Below are 20415 nucleotides of genomic sequence, written 5' to 3'. Positions count from 1 at the left end.
GAATTACCTGGTGATAAATAACCTTGTCATGGAGAGTAAAGTTTTGATTTTCCAGAAACAATGGTCACTGTGACCTCTGAGAGTGATCTTTGTGTTCAACTCGCACATTTCTTGTCAAAATTTATAAAAATTGAAACAAAAAGAAAACTAACAAAAACAAAAACCCGGTATCTTGGCATCATTTGACACAGATGCTTCACTGTTTCGCGAGTAAACATGCGGCTGTAACTTGATCACTGCGCCCGCTGAATTCGATGTGCGATTTACTCGGTGCAGCCAAAAGTACAATTACAACAAAACAACTAAAATCTCCTAAAATGTTTTTCGCTGATGGTAACTTTTTATATTCGTGGTTCAAAATTAATGTTGTTTTCACGTCGTAAATTTTGTTACCGATGGCAAAATATTTTATTCTCGATCAACCGTCCTGAAACTTCCTTCTGCTCTTAAAAACTGTGTATCCATATTTATTTACTTTTACATCAATATTTGTTTTGCATTAAGCAAGCTTACAAAATCTGTATCATGCTTGGTTCACATTTGATAGCATTAAAATAGAATTTTCGGTCCTATGCTTCTGTTACTGAGTGGTATATTTCTTAGGTCGCCCATCCAGATACTAACCCACCGCACAGGAGTTAACTTCAACTTTAAACTTTTGTTTACAAAACTGTCAGGTGCTGTCAGTGCACGCTTACACTTGTGGTGGAAAGAAGTTGCATGATCTCGATCAACATGTCAGCCAAGAAGCCAATATTTCTTGATTACCTTTTATTTTCTTCAATCTCTCTGGGTTCAGTACTTTGCTAGTAACCACATGTCTTCTCAAGGGGCTATTTATCTAAGACTTCTACCATGGCGCTGCAATGACAGACAATACCAAAACAATGTCGTGTACTGTTAGACCTACATGTTACGCAAAGACAACTGTCAACATGTTATCCCAGAAGACAATGTTTTTCACTTCCCATTTATTTTCTTCAATCTTTCTGGGTTCATTACTTTGCTAGTAACCACATGTCTTCTCAGGCTATTTACCCAAGACTTCTACCATGGCACTGCAATGATAGACAATACCAAAACAATATCGTGCACTGTTAGAGCTACATATTATGCAAGGACAACTTGAATCTCCTGGAAGACAACACACAGCTCAGTTGACATTATGGAATAAATCGCTGTGTTACTTCACTACCACACGTAAGCAATGCATGTCAACTTTTTTTAAAGAGGACAGGAATTTCTTCTTTCTGACAAATGATTAATTAATAGGCCGGTAGCCAGGGTTTTAACCTCAGAAAAGGATATGTTTCGTCGTACGGACGTGTGAGGACCTGTGAGCCAAAGGGACTCTGCTGGTATGACTTCTGGGTGAGCCCTTAAATGGTCTTTAATAACTCCCCAACTTGCAAAAAATTGCCTGGAACGCTGCACGTACCACAGGCAACCCAGTGTACCCTCACGGAGGGTCTAGTTAGACTTGAATTACACTGTACAACTGTTAAGGATTAAACCTTGGGAAGAAAGGGTTTAACTCTATATTGGGTGCAATTTCTTATGATGATTAATGACTGGACTTGAGGATTTGGAAATAATTATATAGATGGTGTCCGTGGATCCCCGTACAGACTGGAGCCATGGACTTCCCCTACGAAGCCCCTCAGTGGACTGTAGTAAACTTGGTCTTTAATAGCATGAAAACATGGAACATACAAAATGGCGGATCTGGCTCTCTGAGCAACATGGCCCCTAACATCCAGCAAAATACATATTGATATACAGTTTTTAAGAAGAGCAGAAGGAAGTTTTTAAGAAGTGTCAATCGAGAATAAAACAATTTGCCATCAGCAACAAATTTTTAAAAGCATTAGGATTGCTTGTTGACCACATTGAGCGAGAGGGTACAAGTGGTTTGGGAAGAATGTCCTGATCTTTTTCTATTAGTCCATTTAAAGCCTTAAAAAAGAAAACTAAGTCCAGGTATTCATGCCAGTAGCAGATAGGCAACAATGAGTTGCGCGCTAGGTGGTCTTGATAGGAATCTGGGCAAAAAAACGTGGCACCAAGAAAAGTGACTCGCTGTTGACGACAGTGAAGATACGCTTTGAACCAGTTTAACGTGTTGCCATTGATGTTAAACTGACGGAGTTTGGATGCCAGGATCGTGTGACTAACCATGTCAAACACTTTCGACATATCTGGGTAAATCACATCAGTCTGCTGCTGAGTCTAGTTGGGAGCCAGTGCAATCCAATACTTTGATCAGTTGGGTAGCACACGATCGTCCGGCATTAAAACTGTGTTGTACATGGCTTATAAGGTCCTTTAGGTGTTCGCGGACCTGGACTAGAATGGATCTCTCCAACACTTTGGTTACTATTGATAAAAGAGATATTGGTCAATAGTTTTCCACTTGTGCTTTGTCTTCTTTGTGTATACAGGTACTATATTTGCTTAGCTTCCATTCTTCAGGTAGGTCAACTTGGTACACTGAGATATTAAAAAGCTGAGCTGAGGAGGGAGCAATTTGTTCAGCAGTTTCCTTCAGTAGATGCATGGGAATCTCATCTGCCCCAGTAGCTTTGTTGATGTTGAGTGCTTTCAAAGCAGTAACGTCCTGACAGCTGAAGTGGAAGTCAACCAAACAGGGACCAGATACTGTAGGTTGGACATTATTAGTGCTCACATCCTCACTAACTATTTCGCTTAACACAGAAGTGAAATGCAGATTGAACATTTCAGCAATTTCATTCAGTGTGTCAGCGGGTGTGGTTCCCTCGTTCGAGGCGTCAGTATCAGAGGAGAGCCCTAACTTCATATGCACTGGGATGCTGGCAGAAGAGAGACCAGAAGTGCTTGGGGTTATCCTGAAGAATGTTATCAAGGGAATTGAAGAAATTTGTGCGACTTTCACAAACCACTTGTTTCACATCCTTGTGGAGCTGTTTGAATTTCTCTTTCAGTGATTGGTTTGTTGGTGACTTTTTGAGCCTTCTACGAAGTGTCTCTTTCCTTCTGATGGTATGCACTATGTCGCCAGTTATTCATGGCGGTGAATTTTTATCTTTTTACCTCTGTTTAGGTACAAAATCTGCGACTGCAGCCATAAATTTGTTTTCAATCGCATCCAGTTGGTATTCACACAAGTGTTGGGAGCTAGCACACCAGATCTGTAGGTTTATAGCCTTAAGTGCAGATCGTCTTCAAAATCCCCTCTCCTGTAGTCAAAAACCTCCCTGACCAATTCGTTTTATGCAAAATAGTGCTCACAGTGGAACACACACGAACAAAGCAAGATCTAGAAATAACATAGAGAATTCTCCTTACCTTTAACCCTATTGACTCCCGGGGTTCCCCATTGATGAGTAAAATCGTCTGGCTTTAGACAGAGATCAGGCTTGTTTGGGTGTCAAAGGGTTAAAGCTAAGCTTGCCGTTCTCAAAGAGAAAGCATCTGTCCACTTGATCAAATACTTTCAGATGTGAGGTTGAATACTGAGTCAATCATCGCATGTGGAAAGGAGTCCAAACTAATAATATTTATTTATTGTTTGCTCCCATCGTAACATAACAACTTCATCACTGTGTTCAAGTGGTCTAACGCACCCTCAGAATGCCAGAAAGCTGGGGCAAGTGTGGGATTATTGCCGTAAGGGAGTTTGGAAATACTGAAGGACATGCATGTAAAATTGGATTCCCTGACTGGAGCTTAATTCAATATCGGTGGGGTATGCACATTTGTGACTACCAACCAAAAAAAAGAAATTCGACTGGTTTTATTAAGATGTGATAATAGGATAGTATATGCACTTTCGTTGGTCAATAGCTGTGTTTAGATGAGAGTATGGAAATATGGATGTGAGTCATCACAAATTTTGATTGGTTGTGTATCGTCTGACGTGTATTTTGATTGGCTGGTAGAAAATATGAGCGTGTATCAAGAAAATCTGTTTCAATCAAGAATTTAAAAAAGCAGCATTTTCCTTCATTTGTCGAATTATCTTTGAGAAATATTTTATAAAAGCAATAGAGGACTTTTTTCCAGGGGAGTTGCGTCTTGGGTTTGCACAACGGCTACTACGTGGTGTAAGCCTCGCACAAAACGAGAGCGCACAAAATGCCCCGAGAGCTGTCTTAAAGCTTTTGTTTAGGCCTAAGAAGAATACAGAAAGTATCCTAAACATGCATAAAAGCTAACCTTAGGCCTAATTAGGCGTAAACAAAAGTTTGAAGACACCTCTCAGGACGTTTTGTGTGAGGCCAATACACCACGTAGTAGCCTAACTGTCTCGAATTCTCCTAGCTCCCTCTCATGTTTAGATGAGGCTATGGAAACATGGAAAATGTCCTCTCTAGAGCTGTCTTAAAACTTTTGTTTAGGCCTAAGAAGAATACAGAAAGTATCCTAGACATGCATAAAAGCGAACCTTAGGCCTAATTAGGCCTAAACAAAAGTTTGAAGACACCTCTCAGGACGTTTTGTGCGAGGCTAATACACCTCGTAGTAGCCCAACTGTCTCAAATTCTCCTAGCTCCCTCTCATGTTTAGATGAGGCTATGGAAACATGGAAAATGTCTATTGCTTAAATAACATGTAGAAAGCTACTGAAAGCTGATAATCGGCTGTTTCGTATCGATGACCCAGGTGTCTGACAGTTGACATATGACAAGCTTGCTCTACAAACAAAAGTTTTAAATGCCAAAGCACCAGATGTATGTGAATGACTTTTTTGAGTTGCCGTAATTCTTACTCTATTACTTTAATTAACTTGAACAGTTTTATTGTCTATTGTGTTACTTTTAAGCAGCAACATTTCCTTTGTAACAGTTACTAGGAAATGTTGGAATGGGATATTTTGTTGTGACCTGTATGTCATTGAAATACTGTATAGTTCCTGTAAAAGCGGAAAATTTATTGCACACTACTTTATTTAAAGTATTGATCATCGCTTGAAAGAGTGTTGATTGTCCTATATTTGTAGTGAACCTGTATTAAGTGGCTCAAGTCCAGAGGATGGTCCTCATATGCAGGTTCAACTGTAAATAACAACTGAGGATTTGACTTACTGGTTGTCTGGACATACCACAAATGTTAGAGAATTCGCTCCGCAAATTTAACACACCATAAGGATCAGGCTCTGGCGTAAGGTGTATTAATCACATACTGCCACTTCCTTCGCTGTGGACCAGAATGCTTCGAAAATGACCGATAATACATAAGTTATATTTGAATTCATTTGTGTTTTCTTTCCCTCCACCATTTTCTTCGGATCATTGTCCTGTGGGTATATGAACTCGCACCATGCTTAAACTTAATGGATGGTCCAGAAAAACAAAAAGATAAAAGTGATCAGTGTTACCTGCAGTCATCTATGGTTTCCGCCAGAAGCAGAGAGAGGTTGCTTTCTATTTTATGGAGACCGGGACGTGTTGAATAATTAGCCAAACAAAATGGCTGAAGGAACTTAGTTACTATTGGTCTTTTTGAAAGCAATCCTTTCTGGCCCACAGCAAAGGAAGTGGCAATATGTGATTAATATACTTTGCACCAGAGCCTAAGTCTAACTCTGTTAAATTTGCAGAGCATAATGTTTGAGATTTCACCAACATGAGTGTTATTCTATCCAGACAACTGGTAAGTTATTTTTATTTCTCTGTTTTGGGGTGATCCGTGGTGGGGGTCTATAGAGGTATACAGTAGTCCTTAGACTGGTCCAGTCTCAGAGAATTTAAGTAGAGATAGCATTTTGTCCTCCCAATCCACCCTTGAGTCTGTCTGCCTGTAGGCCTCCAACAACTGGATGAAACTCGGTGCCAAAAAGTATAAGAAACTGTCTTCAGGGAGAAAATCTGGTTGCATTCCTTGTCAGACTGTATATGGTCACGCTCTAGCATCATGTTACATATTAGACTGTTCAAAGTTCCCAATTTTCCTGTTGCATCGTGGGGATCAAGCACAAACTCCCAGCTTCTTTGTTTTTAAACAGCAAGCGTGAACGGGGAGAGCAGCAAAACTACAGATTGAGTGGGGTAGTGGAGGAGTTTCAGTGGGAAAAATAACATAATCCTATTTTTCCTGCCGAAACCTCTCCACTTCCCCGACCTACTCAGTAGTTTTGTCCCTCCCCAATTTATTCTCAAAATGGGAAAATAAGGGACTGTGAACAGTCTAGTTACATGCCATGCATTACTGTGTTGCGTCTTAATAGAATGAAATTAAGTGGACAATAATCTTACAGTGAAGCATTAATGCAGTCAGCAGGCTACCAAGATTAGATATAAGATGCAAAGATCTCCAGTGACGAGGTCACACCCTCGTGACTTTTTTACTAGGAATTTAAGCAACTGGACCCTATTTAAGAGTAGAAAAGAGCATTTTAAGGTCCTTTCAGGGGTGCACTATTGTTACTCCTAATGGGAGATTGGGATCTGTATATACATGTACCGGTAATAGGCATAGCTAATTCCTTATTAATGCGAGATAAAATAAATATTTTCAAGATATTTAAATGTGAAGAATTAAGCGACCCTAATTATATTGAGTGTTATGCCACTATTTATAACAGGGGACACAGTTTTTTAGTGGACATAAAGGTTGTTAAATTTCCTCTATTCCTGTTTCTAGGGATTATTTCAACAGCAGGGATTTTAGATCGTGAAACACAAGCTCTTTACATCCTTGATGTTCGTGCACATATAAAGGATGCTGACCCCTCCATGAATTCACTGTCTCAAGTTGTTGTCATGATTACTGATGAAAATGATAACACCCCAACGTTTGATCAGGAAGAATATAAGGTGAATGCTCCATCATGTAATAGTAATCAAGCTTTTTTGCTTACCTGCCGTTATTGTCCTGTCTGGATGCAGAAAACAATCTTTACAGGCAAACAGGTATTATTCGACCAGTGAATGGATTATCTTGATTAGAATCATGATTTATTAAGGTTTGTTTTAATCATCAGGTTAATGTTACTGAAAATGTGGGTCCCATATCAAACTTGCTGTGTCTGGCAGTCAATGATCCTGATTCAGGCGATAATGGAAATGTCACATACACAATAACCTCAAGCACTGGACCCTTTGCGATTGACATTACATCAGGACTCTTGTCAGTCACAGAATCTTTGAACTATGAACATCAGTCACTTCACAAAGTAGTTGTAGAGGCAGCCGATAATGGTACTCCCAGACGTAAGGCTCTACGGAATGTGCAAATTCTTGTGCAAGATGCGAATGATCCTCCAAAATTTTCGCAGAATCACTTTACTGGTAGGTTGCATGTCAAAGCTAATATTTACTTTCGTAACTGCATTCCAGTGGGGTTCTGTAATATATGATCAGAGAACTGAAAACCCAAATTCAGGGCCTGATGCCTAATGCCACCTCCTTTCCTACCATGGATATTAATTAAAGAAAAACTACTATACCCATTCTAATTTTAAATTCATTTATTTACCCGTTGACTCCCGGGAGTGAGACTTACCAGTAACAGATTTTACTGTCTAACACCAGATGATTTTACTTGTCAACTGGGGGCGTCTTAGGGCATTTGATGTGTCAATGGGTATTAACCTGCATGCAAGGGTTAATTAGCATTATTTTTCTGTTCCTTGGTATTGATATTATGTTCCTTTTACCCCAAAGGGACTGCCTTTCATCTGCACTTACGGTATGTCGAGAAATGCAAGTAATAATAATCTAATAATTATTATTAGATGCAAAACATTGTAATTTTGCCATTCAACACGAATTGTCCATTTATGAAGTTTGGGAAAATTGCTAGTGGACACTTCATGACGCTTACTTGCATTTCTGGACATATCTACCTTTTTGCCATTAAACAGTTCGCCATTGGTTAAGTAATTTTGTGCGAGAAATCTAGTGTTAGCGTCACTCTGGGTGGCAAGGGGTTAAAAGATAACAGACAAAAAGGATGTTTGAACTCAGTATGGTTGAATTATCATCAGGTCAATATTTTACAGTTGTGTAGTTACCTGACCTTTGAATAAAAGTGAGGCTGGAGTTGACCTTGCTTTGATAGAAACCTCACTGCTTTTCTTATGTAAATTCTTACTTATTAGCATGACAACAAAATCATTAACATAAGAAGAGATCAGGGAGATCTGTATCATAACCAGGTCAACACCAGCCTCACTTTCATTTAAAGGCCTGGTAACTAAGCACACAACTGTAAAGAGGTCTATTTGCAGGTTTATAAATCACAAAGACATTATGATCACTATAGCCAGCTTGCTTTTGTGAACCTTAAGTTGGAGCCTTCCCTTTGTACAGTATTTCTCACAACATGAATCAGTATTTACATTTGCATTGAAGGAGGACCTTATAATTTGCTTACCATGTTGACTGGTCAGATATGAGTTCAGAATCTGTTCATCAGAGACCTAAACAAAGCTACTTGTAGCACTATCTTCACTTTTGCCAAATCCCATTCTGTCTAATTAAAATATTTCAGCATAATATTTTAATCCATTTAATATCAAAATCCATTAACTTTTAAGTTTTCAGGTATTTTTTGATTACATTTTAACAGTAAATGCATCATTAGTTTTTCACAACAATAGTATATACATTTAACATTAAATAATTTGCTTATTGAATGCAAACTGTTAAATTCATGAACTTCACTGCAATAATTATTATTGTTATTGTCAATAACGTAATGTTGAATTTGTTGTCTTGATTTTGTTTGTTGGACACCATTCCATTCATTATTTCATGCACAGCTAATAACATTAACATGTAATTCCTCTGTAATCATTCAGTCACAGTCCTGGAATCTGCCAAAATCGGAACAGATCTTGTAGCTGTCTTTCTTGTGTCTGATGAGGATGCTGCTGTCAAGGGTAACTTTGCCCGTTGTGTTCATACGTTTATGCCCCAGTGTGTCTTTGCTGTTTATGAGAGACAGTACTTCCTTGCATGAGCTTTTATCACTGTAACATTGACATTGCTTCTTTTTTTGACTTTTGCCCAGAGACACTTAGACCCAGCTTGCTTCTCAGTCTCACCCACCAACACTGACCCTTGCATAGCTTTACCTTCAACGTTATTTTTCCTCAAAGACACAGACTTTACCTGTATTCGCTTTTACTCCAAATGACTTGAGGTCAATCCTCCTTACCAGGGGCACTGACTCCCCTTCATCCTTGGCTGAAATGACTCTTCAATTCTCACTTCTGACTTCTGACTTCCAACTTCCAACCTGTGACTGTTGACTTCTAAGTTAACAAAAAGTTAACAAACGGCATTGAGTGTTTCATTCCTGGGGGGCGGGGTGCGGTGGGGTTGTAATTCCTTGATGAGACTCGCTACAATCGCTCACTACATCCACACGTATTGACTAGCCTCCAAAACATAATTTCACGGCAACTTTTTTCATTTAAAACATCTAAATATTTATTGTTAAGGACCTAGCTCTGTAATTTTCACACGTTTTCACATTGAAACTCGTGACAAAAAAGAGAAAGTCGAGGTTTCAAGTTCCCCTTTTGTCCAAAAGTCCTTCTTTTTCTTATATTTCAAGGAAAACAAACTACCGTTTTCTTATTTTTTTTGCGCATGGCTAGTAGTAAACTAATTCTGAGACCAATATTCTTGAACCATTAAACTGCCCCATGGCTGTGAGGTGTACCAGTTCTTTTTTGGCCGGCTTCATTCACTGACATTTACAATGATCCAAAACATATATTCATTAACCAAGGTGTCACTTTTTCAAGCCATTTCCTTTGAGAACAGTGTACCTTGGGAACTTTCAGGGTCTCTTGGAGTTACTTGTTTTTGTATTCGGCCTTATTGGAGATCCCATTCTCTTCAATTTTTTTTTTGAAAAATTTCGTATTTTCTTCCTTTTTTTCTGTAAAAATATCTCTCTTTCCTATTTATTTTCCCTTTACTCTTGACAGTCCGAAAGTGTACACTGCCTTAGCACATTTTCTTATGCTGTTGGAAGACAGTTTGAGGCTTTCGTGAATTCACACTGTCACAGCAGTAAACTATATCGTCTGCATGGCTCGCATCCAGACTGAGATTTACAAAGGACCGTCATTGTCAATCAATCAAATTTTTTTGTCACTACTTCCAACTTGAATGTCTTCAAAATGAAACTGCAAAACCAAAGGGGATAGGGCTGTCACGGTACCCATGATCTGCTGTTTGAAAGTGATGAATGTTTCACTTACTTGACAGCCTAAGCCATCACGCAAGGCGGGAAGAACCCTTCTCCTTTCCTTGGTTTCAACAGTTCGAATCTCCTTTGATTGGCAGAGTTATAACTTGAGAAACATCACTAACACCATGCAATGACGTGCATGACGCACGGGTTGGAAGGCACTGGAGAGATTCAGCTCGCGTTTTGGGCTGCTAACGAATGGCTTGAAGATACATTGTGCCAAAAAAACTTGTTTTATTTTTGCTATTATTTGACTTCTTTCTACAGACGTTGAGCAACCTCTCAAAAGAGAGGGAGAGAAAAGTTAGAACAGGTGAATTTTTGCGCTTTTGTGGCAGGCAGTAATCTGCCGTTTGCCGTCTATCCTTTCACGTAAACACGACGATAAATCTCTCAAAGAAGTTGGATCCTCCGTGACCCTCAAGGTGTTTGTCGACTTTCCTCTTTTCCGTGCGGTCATAGCTTTCAAAACTTGTAAAACGGTGCACTAGTATAGGAACGCGGTTAAAGAACCCACTGTTCCATTGGTAGTACTTAATACGAAGGACTTGATTTAAAAATGGTTGCCGTGTGACAGTAAAGAAAGTGGTGGCCCTCTGACCCTCTACCAGCTTCAGAAGCGACGTAACTTGCGACGAAAAATAAAATGACTTCACTGTACCATAAAGCTTTAACAGGAAAGTGAAAAAAATACTTGTACAAAAAAAAATATATGAAATAGCTATCGTTTCTACTTTGGACACGTTTTTGGTAGACAGGTAACGTAACACTAACAGTTCGTTATACTGCCCAACTTAACTGCATTGAAGCAAACCTACTTTTAAAACGTTTTATCCTTGTTGGCGTTGTTTGGGCTAACAGGAAAGAGCACTTGATTTAAATCGTACTTCGTTTCTACCACAGCTCAATTGCTTCCAGTTCGGCTTTTCCGTGCACAGAGCAGTTTGATAGTTCAACGGACTAAACCTAAGAGAGTCTGGCTTCAGATGATTTCAGATGCTGCTCTTGATATTTCACAACGCGCACTTGCTCTTGCCATTAGTTGTATCTCTGGATATCTCAGATAGTTTGCGCGCTGTGATTGGTCAATTCAATGGGGCCGTATCCTTCAATACTCGGTACGACCCGCTAAATTTATTTTGTTGTTGTTGGTAAATTAAAAGCTCTCGAAATGTGATGATTATCTTGTTTCGTTTTCTCGGACCGTACTGTCAATTTGGGTCTTTGTTTTCGTCGTAAATCAGATTTAGCCTTGTGGAGAATATATATGAACGTCAAATGTATTGGATTGCGGATGTGCAACAATTTGCGAATCCGAAAATCATTTCAACCAGTGAAGTAATTCATGGTTGAAACGAAGCCCGAAAACAAAACAAAAGAACAAGTGCTTTTACGTGTTCGCCATTTTCAATGTGCAATGCTAATGATGAGCAACCTTTTTTTCTTACGCCCAAACCGGGTCTTTTCATTTCAGTGAATGTGCCAGAAAATGCAGATTTTGAAAGTACAGTAGCTGAGCTGGATGCTTCAGATCAAGACCGAGACAAAAACGGCATGTTTACTTGCAGTATGGAGAACATGGACCTAGAAACCATGGATACATTTACTGTGAGGAAGACACCTAAGGGATGTGCACTAGTCCTGATGGGATATCTGGAATGGTCTGCGGTTAATCGATATTCGTTCTCGATCCGCGCAACGGACCACGCTGAAGCTGGCCAGCGGAAGTCAGCAGTGGCCACTGGTAAGGAACTTTAGTTCCATAAGCTTTGTGTGACGAACAAACCACTGTTAAGAAAGACAAGGGATAAATTGACTATGTCCTCTTTGCTCTTCGCGCCTTATAAAGGACATTGTTATATTTTGAGTTCTGGTGCAAACAAGTTATGTAGCTTCCCAAAATGCGGTTCTTTGCTTATAGAGTGACGTAAGTTTTCTTTCAAGTGCTGCGCGGCCAACTTACCCTTTGAGTTTACTAATACAATAATGGGCTTACCGAGGAGGTAAAAATAGTAAACAAATGTTTCCCTACTGATAAACGCCGAAATGTGAACCACCTTTCGCATCGTACCTCGGTAGCAGTGTCCCCTTTGGTGCTCCGAGAGAAAACAAATTGAAAATTGAAAGATAAAAGCGACCACATTTTTTACACAAAGTAATCATACAGTTCGTAAGTGGCAAAGAACGTCTTTCTTAAATTTTGGTTGGTTTTTACAGTGACCGTTGACGTGCAGGACACAAACAATCACGACCCCGAGTTTCTTCAGTCGTCTTACTGGGTTCCTTTGACGAACGATGCCGGCGTTGACGCATCAGTGGTGACTTTAAAAGCACGTGACCGTGATGATGGTAAAAATGGTGAAGTAAGGTACAAATTATCAAGCGAAATTTTCCAAGTTGAGCCCATCACAGGAGTTGTAACGCTCAAGCAAGGCCTAGGTACCGTAACAAACAAGAAATACGAGTTTTCTGTTCGAGCTACGGATCAAGGAACCCCGAACCGGCAGACGGCTGTTATGGTGTATGTATCGGTTCACGAGCTGTCGTATGTTCCTCCGAGATTTCCGTGGCCCGTTTATCGGGCGGTGGTCGCTGAGAATTCAAAATCAGGCAAGGTGCTTTTGACGGTGCATGCGCAGAAAAGGGTTGATCTCCGTATATCCATCCAGTACTCAATCGTGGGCGGCGATCCGCTGAACCAGTTTAGTGTGAGCGCGCGAAGTGGCGCTCTTACTCTGAGAAAGCAATTGGATTATGAGAAAAGGAAGCAACACGTGATAGTTGTTCGTGCAGTACAGAATGGATTGACACGTAACCATCCGTCCTTGCCAACGGAGGTGAGAAAAATATTCTTCATTTCATTTGAACACATGCAAAGGTGTAATTTATCGAAGGAAAATGTGAAGAGAAAATGATATTATAAACTCATGTTTTTCGGCCATCGAAGCTTAATACGAAAAAAATGCAAACAGCCGTGATGAGCATGTAAAAGCAACGCGTTTTAATCCGTGAATTTGACGTTTCGATGTTGCAACATACATTTTCAAAAGTCACCGTTATAAGTTTGCGTGTAGAGACTGTCTTTATCTCGATGCTTTTTGGCACGTAAATCTGGGTATGTATTTAATAAATAAGCTATTTTACGGTTAGTTCGCTTGTACGATATTTATTCACTCGTTTTGTAAAACAAACTCACTCGCTGCTCTCGTTCGTTTGTTTTACACAACTTGTGAATAAAAATCGTAGGCGCTCACCAACCGTGAACTAACCTATAAATATATTAATCCAGAGAGGAATGGGTCAGATATAAACACGGTTACTTTTAAAATTGTTAGCATTCTAACCTTCATAAAATGATTTTTGTTACCATGTTCATCTCCCCTGTTTGTGTTTTATTACATATTAAGTAGAACGTTCGGACTAGGAATCGGATAGGTTCGGCACCTTTGTGAAGCACTCGGGTTTCTCCGGGTATGTTCGAGTACGGTTGCTGAAGAAAAATCTCCTTAAGGCATGAAGTAGTTGGGTTGTCATTCAAAGAAAATAGTCTGTGAATTCACTGCACCATTTTTAATGGAGTTTTAAGAAAAACACATCTATTGGGCGCAAGTTGATGAGTATTCCGTGCACCGGTGGCTTAGTTGTTTCAGCACCTCCCTGCCACGCAAGAGGTCGTGAGTTCGACTCCGGCCGGACCAACACTCAGGGTCTTTAAATAACTGAGGAGAACGTGCTGCCTTTGTAATTTCATCTGCAAATGGTTAGACAATCAAATCTTCTCAGATAAGGACTGTAAACCGTAGGCCCCGTCTCGCAAATATCTTCCATGTTTATAAGTTCTCTCTGGGACGTTACAGAACCCACATACTTAGTAGGGACCTTAGGGGCCCACTGACGTATTTTTTGGGGTGCGTTGCTAAGGATCTAATGGTTAAGTAATTTGAGAGAATTTGGCATTATTTTGGATAGTGTCCAACTTTTGTAAGCCAATGACCCTAAATATGACATCATCATACCACGCCCATGGTCACGTGACCAATAAAAGAAAACTCTAAATTAGTCTCCGTGCTACGCAATTTGGGTATTTAATCGTTGGTTTAATAATTTGTATTCGTTTTTGCATCCAGCCAAGCATGGTTTTCTTTTTTTTTTGAAAAATGTTCTTTTTAAAGACATAAACGATACTGAAATGCCCACAACTTTTTCAAAAAAGATGATTTGAAAAAATCAGTGCTTAGCTATATTCTGTATTTAGGGGTGAAACGCGCCATGTAAAAAAAATTAATTCAATTTTAAATCACCGGAAATTTAGCTTTTTTCGCAAACCGGAAGTCAGTTCGTTTACGCATGCGCAGCTGATCTAAGAACGAGAGCGAGGAAGGACGAGGAAAAACCTTCGATGGAAACAACAGTTTGTGCGGTGACTTTTGCTTGTGAATGGGTTTTCTTGTCAGCTCATGATATGATGACGTCAGTTACCGGAAGTAACATTCCACTTCCTTAGCAACGCGCGAAAAATCCGTCTGTGGGCCCTTAAGATCTACGACGGCGACTTCAACGAAAACGTCACCTCGAAATATCGCTTTGCTTTATCATAATTCTTTCGCGGTTATTCAATGTCGTTCACCTCTTACAATTTGGGCGAGCTATCCTGAACATAAATTGTTACGAGCAGTTACAAAGTGAAAATAGAGAATGAAAGATTCTCTTTTGTATGCTTACGTTGTCGTCAAAACCTCAAAACTGGTAATTTCACGTCGTCCTAACGCAGAGTACCGCAAGAATCCGTCCTAAAATCCGTGCTGCACGTGCAGCACGATCATTTACGCTCTTTTAACCAATGATATCATTGTTTTGCGGCGTTGTTGTTGCCGTCGCCGTCATAAAATCTTAAGCTCCCTACTATTCGAGAAGAGTAGGGGATGAAGTTCCCGGTGTTGTGGCTGTCCTCTGCGAGTGTGTTCTTTCCAGCAGAAGTGGCCGGCTTGGCAGTGATGTCTCTAAAAAGGATTACGGTGTATGAGGCCACCAAAGCAAAAACAGCCATAAGTCATAAAGAGACTTTGCCGAGTGCTGGGACATGTAGATGTAGATGTGGATTCCTTGGTGGCGATGCCTTAGGATGGCGTTAGATGTTCCTGTGCATTATTCTGTTAACGTATTCGTTCAATTTCTTGGCGTTTACTTCAGGTTAAAGTGATCGTAAATGTAACAGACGTCAATGATAACCGTCCGAGGTTCGCTCATCCAGTTGACCCACTTGTCACGTCAGTTGACGAGGGGCAGCCTGCCGGCGCGGCCGTTACAGTTGTCAGAGCATTTGATAAAGACACTGGAGACCGGTCGTTCATCGAATACGGACTCAAAGACGATAATTTCCAAATTGATCCCATTATTGGGACAATAACCACCACGAAAACGCTGTTTCATTCCACGGATGCGTCACACACGTTCGATATTACAGCAACCGATTCCACCCCACCCTTCAGAGTGGGAAAAGCACAGGTGGTTGTCATGGTAAATAAGGCTATACCCCCTCCGCAGTTTCCAAACAAGCATTTTTCTGAATTGATATCAGAGAATACTCCTGTGGGTAAGTATTATTTTGGAACATACGTTTTTTTCGGGCTTTTTATATTGTGCTTCGTTCACGCGTTATGCATTGTGTAAAAAAATGTTAATGCGGCAATGTTGGTCAAATTTTCCGTGCTGCATACCAAAGCACGGCTCACAGAAATGTAATTGTAGGATACCCTCGGTCACGCGGTCCTTTTCATACAAGCACTGGGACTTTGTTGTGTGCCAAAATTTCTGTCTGGATCTTGAACTGAAGACTTTTGGGCTTGAAATATTTTTGCAATTAGTTCTCTTTCTGTATCGTTGTTAGAAACATGTCAAGAGACCATATTTTAAGGGTAAGTTCATCGTTGTTCCACAGTTTTCTTCTCTGGTCACCGAAGTGAAAAAAGAGGTTTTGACATCAGCAATGGAAAACTGTAGTTGGACAAACGAACGTATAACTCTCCGAGGTTGTCTGCCATGAATTTTCCCTTGTTTTCCACAGGAAAGTCCTGGGGCAATTTTGTTCCTCGATATAACCACTCTACCCTAAATTACTGGATCGCGAAGGGTGACGTTGATAATGACTGGTGTATAGATACCACAGGAAAAATCCGACTGAACGAACGGTTAGATCACGAGCGGAGACGAGTCTATCATCTAAGGATCAATGTGAATGACAGGAAAAAAACGTATCCGGGACCCACTGTCTTGTTTGATATAGAAGACATCAACGATAACCTTCCGACATTCAGTTCCAGTTATTACAAGTTCTACGTTTCGGAGAATTTACCAATTGGTCACACGGTAGGAAGCGTTTCAGTGGTTGATCGTGATGTCGTAGGGAATCCCAATCTGAAGTACTCAATTGTCGGCGAAGAAGATATGCGATCGCATGGTAAATTTAACATAAATCCGTCGTCTGGGGTTTTAACAACGAAACAAATGTTGGATCGAGAGAACGTGCAGCAACACGTGATGATGGTGCGAGTAGAAGATAACGGGAAGCCTCCCCTGAGCTCCATAGCACGTGTGACTGTTGTTGTTTCAGATGTGAATGATAACGATCCGTTGTTTGCTTCAGAACTGTTTAGAGCCTGGGTTCAAGTCGATGCCAAAGTAGGGTCCGGGATATTTTCTGTGGTTGCATCTGATGTGGACTTTGGAGAAAACGGGATTTTGAGGTGAGTGAAATACGTAGATGGAATCTGGAAAGAGAGTAGTTGACCTGTGCACATCCGGACAGCAGTCGGGCGGCTGCAGGCTCCGCAGAGACTGAAGCATTGCGCACACTAAATTTGCCATCTATGCATGAGGATGTAGCAGTTGCTAATTGCCGATCGCATCGTTGCGAAGTGAAAATTTACTCGTCTCCTCTTGTAAGCACAAAAGCAACAGAAAGTATGCGTGGTTATTCCTGTTTATATCCATAGCGCAAAAAGCACTGCTTTGCGGTCCAGATGAATAAGGTTCTTATACTTGTCCTTAATCAAATGCAATGCTTGCACATTCGAAAAATAGGCACGACAAAACAAAACAGTAACTTCGTTCCTCATCTTTGCTTTGCAAAACAAAGCGCACAAAACTAAGCGTACCGAAGCCTCCTTTACTCCCTTTTGGAGTGCAGACACAGGATGAGGCAGCGCGGCCCAGTTGTTAGGCTCAGTTGCTATTTTTGCAATGACTGCAAAATTATCGCGCGCTCATTGGCTAATTTTTATTGTCAATAAGCGGACAGACGCATGAATTTATAATTTATGCGATGATGATGCGATATTGCGATATTGATGATGTGTGCATTGCGAGGCAGGTCACGTAGACTCAAGTGAATGGAGTTATTCACGATGACCAACTTTATTGGGTTTTTAAATTTTTGTTTTACTTTTCGTTCATTGTAGGTACTCAGTAGTCAAAGGAAATGCTGAGAAAATGATTGATCTGGACCCTGTTGAAGGTTTAGTCACTCTGGCTCGACCCTTGACGGCATTGGAGCCAATCAAATTCAAGATCATGGCACGTGACCTCGGTCAGCCGGCCAGAAATAGAACTGCGGACGTCGTCATTGGAGTCCAAGCCGTTCCAGGTCCTCCACGATTTCTGTCTCCGAATACCGCGCATGTAAAGGAAAGTGAGTCGGCAGGTATCGAAGTGCTTCGCATGGTAGCGGCCAGTGTTGACCCCGTGATTTCTTACAAGATCTTAAGCGGAAATAAAGACGGAGTTTTCCATCTTCAGCCCGAGACAGGACTTATCACCACCACAAAACCGCTGGATTATGAAACCTCGACGCATTATGATTTGGTCGTCATGGCAATAGACAGCAGCAACCGAATGAACTACGTTAAAATAGTTATATACGTAGATAACATCAATGACAACGAGCCTTACTTTGTTGGCGCGCGGGAAACAGCACTTGAAGGGCAGATCTTAGCAGATGCCATAGCTGGGAGTAACGTGATGTGGGTTAAGGCAGCCGACAAGGATATTAGCGATGTCCTGACCTACAAGATTCTAGATAATACGGCAGACGCATATTTTCATATTGACTTCGAAGGAAGATTGAAAACCAAGAAAGCTCTTGAAGGTTTGCAGTCGCCTTACATCTTTAGAATTGAAACCAATGACAATGGTATTCCGCCCAAAAGCGCCTTTACTTCTGTTAGGATAGTTCTTTTGAAGTATCACATACATCAGAAAGAAATGCAAAGCAGCATCCGGGAGGACGTGAAGAAAAATGTTATTATTATGCAAGTCAAAGATTCTGCTGACATAAAGAACCCACTATTTTCAATAATTTCCCCAATGGGGTCACCTTTTAGTATAAATGACGAGACTGGAGCCATAGGAATCTTGCGCCCTTTGGACTACGAAACAACGAAAAATTACACAATAATTGTACAAGTTCAGAACTCTCAAGATTTGAATGAATATACAAATATTGATGTGGTGATCAAAGTTCTCGACGTAAATGATAATTCCCCAGTTTTTACAATGAACAAAACCCAGGACCTTCTATACTTGGCCAAGGTGAACAGAAACCCCGTCCGGGGCACGGTGGTTTACAAACTAACAGCATCAGATCGAGACTCGACAGGCCATTTGCGTTACTCGCTGGGAGACGATAACGCCTTGTTTGAAGTCGAGGCCGAGACTGGGAATGTTAAAACGCGTGGACAGCAGGTTCTTCTGGCGGCGTTTTACAACATCACTGTCCGCGTCAGTGACGGCGGGTCGCCGTCCCGTCGTACGCAAGCCGTGTTACACGTGCAAGTTGGGGAGTATCCGCCACTGTTTAGTAGGGATAATTATGTGTTTTCGGTTGAGGAGAACACGCAGAAGGGATTCACCGTTGGCTACATTGAGGCTCGCAGCTATTCTGGCGCTTCGTTTTCCTACACAGTTGTGCATGGTAAGTCCTCCTTTTTGGTTTTTCTCAGATTTGGGCTCCTTCGGGGCGATAGTATCTTGAGTCTGTCCTGTTTTCAAATCTCGAACTGATTTTCGGTTTGAACCAGTGAGAAACTTGATTATTACTTTATTTGAAAACCAAGAGCAGTCCCTAAACCGCTGGAGGTAACTGAAATGTCTTCCATTATCGACATCATTTCGACAATTAGTTTTTTGGATGCTAGTGGTTCGTGTTTGTAGTATACTCTAACACATGATGTTTACAAAGATAAACAATATATCATGATAGTAACAAACAGGAAACAAACTTACCCTTCGCAAAAAGAAAAAACAGCGAACTTTGTTCATGTCCGTCCCACGAATGCAGCTCTCATATCTCGTTGCTACCGAGAGCATCCGAACTTGAAATCGGACGATCATCGGTTCGACTCCTTTTAGCAGCATTCGGTATTTGTGGTAAGTGCACTACACACTTTGTCACTGGGTTGTAAGGGTGTAAGATCGTGAGAGTGTAAGAGTGTCCGTGGTGCCAATAGGCCCGCAGCGCGTGCATAAATCACGAAAATTAACAGATCTGTTGGAAGCAAGAATTTGTGTCGGTGATGAACAATAAAGCAGCTGCTATTTCTAACACGATGGAATTACCTGGTGACAAATAACCTCGTCTAGGAGAGTAAATTTTTTGACTTTGCAGAAACAATGGTCAACATCAGGAGTTAAATGATTGTGATTTAATGTATTGAATTCGCATATTTCGTCACAAAACTTTATAACCCTTGAAAGGGAAAAAGCCAAACTAACAAAAACAAAAACCTGGTGTTTTGCCGCCATTTTGACCCAGATGTATCCTTTGTTTCACGAGTAAACACTCAAGGTAACTTGATCACGGCGCCCACTGAATTCGATGTCACTTTCGATTTTGCGATTTAGTGGTGCAGCCAAAAGAATAATAGAAAACTTGAACATAGGAAAAATCTCCCAAAATGGTTTTTGCTGTTGGTAACATTTTATATTCACGGTTCAAAATTTATGTCGTTTTTATGTCGCAAATTTTGTTGCTGATGGCAAAATCTTTTATTCTCGATCGACACTTCCTGAAACCTTCCTCCTGATTTTCCTAAAAAAACTGTGTATCAATATTTATTTACTTTTGCATCAATATTTGTTTACATTAAGGAGGCTAACAAAATCTGTACCTTGCTTCGTTCGCATTTTTGAGCGTTAAAGTAGAATTTTCGATACATTTTAGTGTCTCTC

General features: G+C 40.6%; 1 protein-coding gene across 2 annotated transcripts in view; it reads left to right on the top strand.

Annotated features, from left to right (window-relative positions):
- The window catches only part of LOC137995990 (protocadherin-like protein), an 83459-nt gene that overhangs the window by 31107 nt on the left and 31937 nt on the right, over window positions 1-20415 (top strand). For both annotated transcript variants that reach the window (XM_068841435.1, XM_068841433.1), the window contains 7 exons: window positions 6625-6797; window positions 6965-7271; window positions 11666-11935; window positions 12409-13028; window positions 15382-15784; window positions 16256-16934; window positions 17649-19159. In XM_068841435.1, the coding sequence (XP_068697536.1) occupies window positions 6625-6797; window positions 6965-7271; window positions 11666-11935; window positions 12409-13028; window positions 15382-15784; window positions 16256-16934; window positions 17649-19159 (3963 nt within the window). The remainder of the gene's footprint in view (window positions 1-6624; window positions 6798-6964; window positions 7272-11665; window positions 11936-12408; window positions 13029-15381; window positions 15785-16255; window positions 16935-17648; window positions 19160-20415) is intronic.

This window comes from Montipora foliosa, chromosome 1 (assembly GCF_036669935.1).
Source record: "Montipora foliosa isolate CH-2021 chromosome 1, ASM3666993v2, whole genome shotgun sequence".
Lineage (NCBI taxonomy): Eukaryota > Metazoa > Cnidaria > Anthozoa > Scleractinia > Acroporidae > Montipora > Montipora foliosa.
This window is presented reverse-complemented; position numbering and strand designations above follow the sequence as displayed.